Raw genomic sequence first — 7483 nt, 5'->3', positions numbered from 1 at the left:
ATTCCCTCCATCCCTTCCATCATCTTCTTACATCTGTCACCTCGGTTACACCTCCACCTTCTCCATTCCCTCATCCTTCCATCATCTCCTTACATCCATCACCTCAGTTACACCTTCACCTTCTCCATTCCCTCATCCTTCCATCATCTCCCTCCATCCCTTCCATCATCTCCTTACATCCATCACCTCAGTTACACCTTCACCTTCTCCATTCCCTCATCCTTCCATCATCTCCATCCCACCTCTGTCCCTCCACCCCTTCCCTCCCACCTCAAGGCTGCTCTGCTCCTCAGCACCACACCAAAATTGCCGATAACTCCATGCTCAGGTGTGGCTGGGAACCCTGGAGGGCTGATCCTCGCCACTTTGGGATGAACACACCCCAATTTCAATCGAGTCCTTCCTTATTTCCACGGCAATTTGGTGCTTATTGCCTTTTTTGGTTTGGTTTTTCAGGGATTTTTTGCAAAGCTTTGGATTTAGTGGTGCTCTGTGATGGGGATGGAACATCCCCCATGGCTGGCTCCCTGCAAGGCTGGCTTTCACCTGGCCACTCCATTTTTTCAGGGATAGAAAGCTACTCCCAGTTTTCAGCAAATCCCTGAGCTGACCCTGATGGGTTCTCTGCCTATCCCAGCTGAGACTTTACCCAGGAGAAGGACCAGAACCGGCTCCCTTCGGGATGAAATCCTCCTCCAATACCACTGGAGCCACAGCCCACTCATTTCCCACTGGAAAATCCCTGATCCAACACACCAACTCAGATTTTTAAGGATGATAGAGAAGCATAAAGTGTTTTTCCCCCCTCCCCCCCCCAAAAAAATCATTTCCCAATGGAATAGGATCAGAAAGAAACCCAAGAAACGTTGATATAGTTATTTATTGGGTTAGAAATACGGTGTGGCTTCCATCCCAGCACTGGGCTGCATTCCAAACAGGCACAAACAGGCAGGAATTGCTGCTCCGTTTGCCATGAGGCTTCACCTTCCCACTAAAAGCTGAAAGCAGCACAAGGCACCTCCCTCGATCCTGAAACCTTTGCTCCTTTTTCTGGGTATAGAAATCTATTGCTTGATTAAGGAAAATAAACTCCTGATATTAAAAAAGGCAGCAAATACAGGGTTATTCTGAAAGCTAGGAGTGTCCTACAGTTCCCTCTTCCTCAGTCCTTTGGGATTTCCCAGGGGGCTCCACAGTAGGGATTGATTTAAAATCTCAATTTGTGAGCACCACTGCTGATGTATTTTATTTTATTTTATTTTATTTTTTAATCAGTAGGAACACTCAGGAATTCACTCCACGAGTTTACATTCAAAGAATTCGGGTGTGTGGGTGCCCCCAGGATGGGTCCCCACAGGGTGGACTCTGCTGCAGCCTCCAAAGCCTTTCTGAAGCAGCGGGAAGAGCCCGTTCCCAGTGGCACAAAGGGTTGGAAAAGAGGATTTCAGCCTGTGGGATACTGCTGGGCAGGAGAGGAACCTACAGCTTTATTTATATAGTAAAATATATTATTTTATAATATACAGTGGCAGGTGGAGGACATGGCAAGCCTTGAGCATCGCACTCCCCACCACAGGCTGGACCTCTCCAAGAGACCTCCTGGGAGCATCCCTGTGGGAAGGGGTGATGGAGCTGGCTCCAGGGGCTGGGAAAAGCCTCACCAAGCCCAGCTGCCGTTCCCAGGAGAGGAACCAGCCTCTGGTGAAGCAGCACAGGCAGAGACTGAGCCTCAGCAACCACAGCAAGGCCGAGTGTCCGGCTCCCGGAGCTGCTTCCCCCAGCAGCAGCTCAGGCTGAGCTTTTCAAGGGAAAACGCTGCTGGATCTGGAAAGCCTCGCACTTCTTGTACTTCATGGTCAGTCCGTACTGGGGGGTGATGTCCACGTGCTCCCCAGGCCGCAGGCTGAACTGCAGCTGCTGCAGCAGCGTGGTGAGGAAGAGGAAGATCTCCCAGCGGCCGATGGTCTCCCCGAGGCAGCGCCGCTTGCCCAGCCCAAAGGCCAGCACCTTCTCAGCCTCCGTCCGGTTCAGTTCTGTCCCATCAGGGGTCAGGAACCGCTCGGGCTTGAAGGCTGAGGGCTCCTTCCAAAGGGTCCTGAGACAGAGAGGGGACACTCCTGAGGGGCGGTTTGGTCACAGAATGGTTTGGGGACATCAAAGCTTGACCAGTGCCACTCCCTGCCATGGGTGGGGACACCTTGCACCATCCCAGGCTGCTCCAAGCTTTGTCCAACCTGGCCTTGGGCACTGCCAGGGACCCAGGGGCAGCCACAGCTGCTCTGGGCAGCCCTGCCAGGGCCTGCCCACCTTCACAGGGAAGAATTTATTCCCAATATCCCACCTCACCCTGCCCTCTGGAAGTGGGAAGCCATTCCCCCTTGTGCTAGAGCTCCCTGTCCAGCTCTCTTGGAGCCTCTTTAGGCCCTGGAAGGGGCTCTGAGGTGTCCCCAGGTCCTGGCTCCAGAGCAGAGGGTCCAGCCCTTGGGCATCGTGACAGTTTTGACCCCCTGCAATGGGCCAGAGAGCAAAACCTGTCCTTGCAGAGAGGAGCTTTGCAGCACTGTCTCACTCCAGCATCCCAAACCCTGCCCCAATCTAAAACACAACCCCGTGTCAAACTCCATCAGCTCAGCCTGCTGAAACCTCTGTTCCAGGCTCGGGCTGTGTTTGCCCAGGCAGACACCAGAGATGGAATTAATTCCATCCATTCAATTCCAGCAGCCAGAAAACCTGCAGCTTCAGCACTGGGATCAGCCAGCAGCCCTTCAAACAGGAAAAACATGAACCAGGGTTGTTTTTTTTTTCCTTTTTGAATCCTCTCAGTACAACTTCCCAACCTGTCCCAGTGCAGCTGCTGGGAGATGCCAGGTGGGATTTAACAGTGTCCCAGCTGGGATATCATCTCTGCTCAGATATGTGGAATCCCCTCTGCCCTAAGGACAGCGTTCCCATTCCAGGCTCATGCCGGAGCAGGAGGGATATCAGAAGGTTTCTGGCCTTTTGGGGTATTTGGACCCCAACATCTTGAGCTGTGATCCAGAATTCCCCATTGGGAACACATTGTGTATTGAGCCTCAGATGCTCCCTGCTGGAATATCTCTGCAGGGAAGGGGTGGAAGCGCAGGATGGGGCTCTGCTTTCCAGTCCCCCCATCATTATCTGATTATATTATCTGATTATTATTACAGCTGATTACTGGCAATCACAACACAAGCCACTGAGTTTGACAGAGTCATGTCACTGCATTTTTCTCCCTTAAAAAGGGAACCCAGCAATTCCCACTGAGCACATCCAGAGCTGTCAGCTCAGATCACAGGATCTGGCAGCAGGATTGACCCATTCCTGATTATCTAGCAGCCTGAGCTTCCACATAAATGAGGTAATCCCTGGTGCTGGGGAAGAGCTGAAGCAGGTCCCAAGTCAAGCTGGACCAGCTCCATGCCCAGGAGAACCAAGGCTGCACTCAGCATCAAGCCCGCACCATTTTTGGTCCAATCTGCCTTTTTGTACGTGATCCAGTCATTTTTTGGCACGAGGATCAGCGTGATCTGAATGCCAGGAGAAGCCAGGGCAGCCCAGACGAGCAGGGGGGTTTGGAATACTCACTCATCGTGGTTCACTTGCCACTGGTTGATGAACACGCAGGTGTCCTTGGGGATGTAGTAACCGTTCAGCACTGTCGCTCTCGTCGTGCTGAAGGGAGCACAGGTGGAAAGGGAAGTTAGAGGAGACCCACAGCTCCTGACAAGTCAAAGCCCAGTGAGTCCTGCAGAGGTTTCATCTTCAAAGCCCTGTTTGTGCCCTTAGGACAGGCTAGGAAATACCCCAGATTGTATTTGGGAGATTTAATAGTCTTGGTTTCACTTTCCTCCAGCAGAAAAATTCCAGTTTCACTTGGCAGCTCATTCCAGACAAGTTGTGATGTGGTTCCTCCCAAGGCAGGAAGAAATATGAACCCAGCAAAGATTTGTGGGGTGACACCACCCTCAAAACAAAGGATTCAACCCCAGAAGGGCAACAAGCTGGAATATTTCCCCCTCACAGGGATCGATTCCCTGCTAAAGTGGCACCTCCCAGAAAACCACTCCAAAAAAAAAACCCAGATAAGATGTCAGCCACTCCAGCCCGTACCTGTGTGGGATGGTGAAGGGCACGAAGGAGGAATGCCTGAACATCTCCAGGATGAAAGCTTCCGTGTAGGGCAGCGTGCCCCGGTCCGACAGCCGCGGCCGCCTCTCCCGCCCAATGGTCCGGTCTGGGGGAGGTGGAGAGCAAGAAGGGGGTCAGGGCTGAGCAGAGAGGTTTGGCCCCAGAGGAATGTGGTTCGTGGACTCACCGAGCTCTTCCTGGATCTTCCTCTGGATGTCGGGGTACAAGGCACTGTACATGAGGCTCCAGGACAGGGCAGTTGCCACAGTGTCGAAGCCTAGATGGGCAGGGAAAAGGCATTCAGTTACCACAAGAGCACAGGTGAGTTGGTCTTTCACTGCTCCAGATCTTTGTTCCCCCATCAGCTGCCACCAGAAAGTTCCGGTCACCTCTCAGGAGGGCTTCCAACAGCATCTGCACACACCCAAACGTGACCAACGTGTCCACCCAGCAGCTGCGTGTCTTCACCCAGCCTCCAGCTTTGGGGTTCATCCCAAAGACAGAATGGTGCCCTCTGAAATGTTCCCACCTGCCCCGAAGAGGTCATTGACGATGTGGATGATCTTCTCGTTGGAGAGCTGGACGTGGGCATCCTCCCCGACGCTCTTGTCCTGGCAGTGCCCAATCAGCGAGTCCGTGATGTCCCGGATGTGCTCCTGGGGAAGACCTGGAGGCTCAGGGACACCGTGGACACACAGGGATGGGGAAAACTGCCCCAAATACTCGTGGGGAGGGGGGGAATAACTGCAGCTCAGAGGTCTCCGAGGGGCTTTACTGGGCGAGGCAGGGGCACACTTGCAAGCATCTCCCTCCACAAGCAAGAGCATCCAAGCCCTTACCTTATCAAAGCTGCTGTAATGCTCCTGCACAATTTTCTGCACGAAGGCGTTGAAGCGCCTGTTGATGTCCTTGAAGATCTCCATGGTGCGGCTGGGGAGGTACCGGAGCATGGGGATGAAGTCGGCTGGGTGGCCACCCCCGGCTACCTCTCCAAACTCATTGCCCAGGTTCACCAGGCTGAGCAGCTCCTGGTCCTCGTGCTCGTAGCGCTTGCCGAAGCACATGGCACAGATGACATTGGCCACCGACACCACCAGGTACTGGTTGAGGTCAAACCTCTTCTCCTCCTCCATCAGCTGCAGGAATTTGGTGACCAGGTACTCGGCCTCCTTGGAGACGTGCTCCTCCAGCAGGCAGCTGCAGGACGACGTGGGGCTGGGGGCGATGGAGAAGCTCTTCAGGGCACTCTGGGCCAGCTTCCTGCGCGCTTTCCACACCTCCCCGGAGTCGGGGCTGAACGCCAGGCTCTGCCCGTTGGAGATGTAGTGGAAGCTGTGGAGGTCGGGGCGCCCCATGAAGTCCTCTCCTTGCTTGACCAGGGCTTGTCTGATGGTGTCGAGCCCGCCGAGCACCAGCACGGGCCTCGTGCCGATGCGCACCTCCATCACGTCCCCGTAGCGCCGGCTCAGCCGCGTCAGCGCCAGGTGCGTGTCCTTGCGCAGCTCCAGCACGTTCCCCAGGATGGGATAGCCCCGCGGGCCCGGCGGCCTCCGCAGCCCCTCGGCCACGGCCTCCTGCTGCTGCTGCAGCCACTGGAGCAGCAGGAACACCAGGCAGAAGACGGCGGCCACCAGCATCACCTCGCTGGCCGACACCGCGCCGGGGCTCCCCAGCAGCCCCATGGCAGCCTTCAGCATCCCCGCCGGCTCGGAGCGGCCCTGGGCGAGGGAAACGGAGGCACGGCAAGAGCCGGCATCAGCCAGGGGCTCAGCGCTGCGGCTCTTCCTGACGCTGGCACGGGCAGCCGCAGCCCTGAACCAGCTCAGGGGCCGGAGCTGTCCCCGCATCGCTGGGGCTTTCCAGCGGCACAGGCTGCACATCCAAGAAGGCTCCAAACGCACCCACCCATCCCTTAAGGGGGACCTCAACCCGTCAGAGCCTCCAGCTACACCCCTTTCCCCGCGGCAGAGCCGGCGTGCAGAACCCTCAGGAAGAAAGCAAAGACGCGTTAGGAACTGGGGCTGGTCTCTAGGCTGAGACTCTTGGAGCAGCGACAGAGCAGCGCACGACAGGAGCAGAGCTGGGCTTCACTTCTCATCCGCAGCTGCTGCACTTTAGGAAACTCCTCGCACTAAAAAGCAGCTTTTTCGCTAGCCGGGAGTGGAAGGAATAGGTCCCCCAACTTTTTCTCTAGGTGCCAGGAAAGCAGTGGTGCTTTCTTAACCACAGGACCTTTATTTTCTCCTCTAAGTCTTTTTCAGAACACTTGGCCAGAGGAGAGCTGATCCTAATTCGAGTCACCGAGCAGGTGAAACACAGCAGTGCCAGGCATCGTCCCAAAGATCCATGGCTATCAAAAGCAGCTCTGACTGCAGCGGGGTGGGTGCACCCTGCTCACAGCTCTGTCACAAACCACGGAATCACAGAGTCCCTCAAGCTGGAAGAGACTCCTAAGCATCATCGAGTCCAACTCCCGGCTCCTCGCAGGATGAAATCCTCCCAAAAACCCCGAGCAGAGGTGGGAGGAGGTTGGCAGTCAAGTCGCCCCATCCCTTGGGTTTGGCAGGGTGCCACAGACCCCTTCAGAGGACACCCCTGGGGGGAAATCCTGGGGGATTCTGGGGACCTTGCACTGCAGAGGGTGCAGCCCAGCTGGGACCCCTTCCCAGCCCTCGGCAGCGGAAAGAGCCGTGAGGGGAACATTACCCCCAGGACCCCCAAAAATCACCTTCCAACAGGTGAGGGGAAGGATGCTGCTGGGGTCAGAAAGGGAGGACAGCCCACGGCGGGGGTGTCCATCACCCGGGGGTGCCGTGGGGGTGCTGGAAGGCCCGGGGGGTCCATGGCGGTGCGGGCTCTCCGGTACTCACCTCTGCGGGAGCGGCGCGGAGCGGCGGGAGGGGCCCGATCCCGGGACAGGTGCCCGCTCCCCGCCGCTCCTGCTTTATATGCATCGCCCCGCGCTCTGATTGGCCAGCCCGTCACCCGTCACGTGACCCCCAACTCCCCAAGAACTCCCCGGACCCCCCCAGGACCCCCCCCGAACCCCCTTCCCCTTTCTCCGGGACACTCGTGGATGCGGGACCCCCGCTCCCCGCGCATCTGGCGGAGGGGAGGCTGCGAGGCGGGCAGGGGAGGGAGAGGGGTCCCGGCAGGTCGCGGTGTGGGGTGCGGGGGTGGGGGGGTATCGGTGCCGCCCGTGGGTTCCAGCCCGGGGCGGGCATCGCGTGCGAAGAGGGCGGGATGTTTGGGCAAACCCGCACCGCCCCGGTCACTCCAGTCACGCTACCGGCAGGATCTTAAAGGCGCCGGTCCCGCGCCCCGCTGCTCCCCA

At 57.0% G+C, this 7483-nt stretch overlaps 1 protein-coding gene across 1 annotated transcript; it reads right to left on the bottom strand.

The window, feature by feature from the left end:
- Positions 1 to 856: 856 nt before the first annotated feature.
- Positions 857 to 7079, bottom strand: LOC131583293 (cytochrome P450 1A4-like). Its single transcript, XM_058847239.1, has 7 exons — positions 7020 to 7079; positions 4989 to 5867; positions 4679 to 4805; positions 4337 to 4426; positions 4132 to 4255; positions 3607 to 3693; positions 857 to 2095 (listed from the first exon to the last, which is right to left on the bottom strand). The coding sequence occupies exons 2-7, from the start codon at positions 5844 to 5846 to the stop codon at positions 1789 to 1791; spliced, it is 1593 nt and encodes a 530-aa protein (XP_058703222.1). The 5' UTR covers positions 5847 to 5867; positions 7020 to 7079; the 3' UTR covers positions 857 to 1788.
- Between the last annotated feature and the right edge of the window lie 404 nt (positions 7080 to 7483).

This window comes from Poecile atricapillus, chromosome 11 (assembly GCF_030490865.1).
Source record: "Poecile atricapillus isolate bPoeAtr1 chromosome 11, bPoeAtr1.hap1, whole genome shotgun sequence".
Taxonomy (NCBI): Eukaryota; Metazoa; Chordata; class Aves; order Passeriformes; family Paridae; genus Poecile; species Poecile atricapillus.
Note: the sequence above shows the minus strand (reverse complement) of the source record. Positions and strands in the feature narration are given on the sequence as shown.

Coding starts and splice junctions, on each gene's coding strand:
- LOC131583293 (XM_058847239.1), bottom strand. CDS start 5,846: ATGCTGAAGGCTGCCATGGGGCTGCTGGGGAGCCCCGGCGCGGTGTCG. Junction 4,806..4,988: donor ATTACAGCAGCTTTGATAAG/GTAAGGGCTTGG, acceptor GGTCTTCCCCAG/GAGCACATCCGGGACATCAC. Junction 3,694..4,131: donor CCCTTCACCATCCCACACAG/GTACGGGCTGGA, acceptor TGCTCCCTTCAG/CACGACGAGAGCGACAGTGC.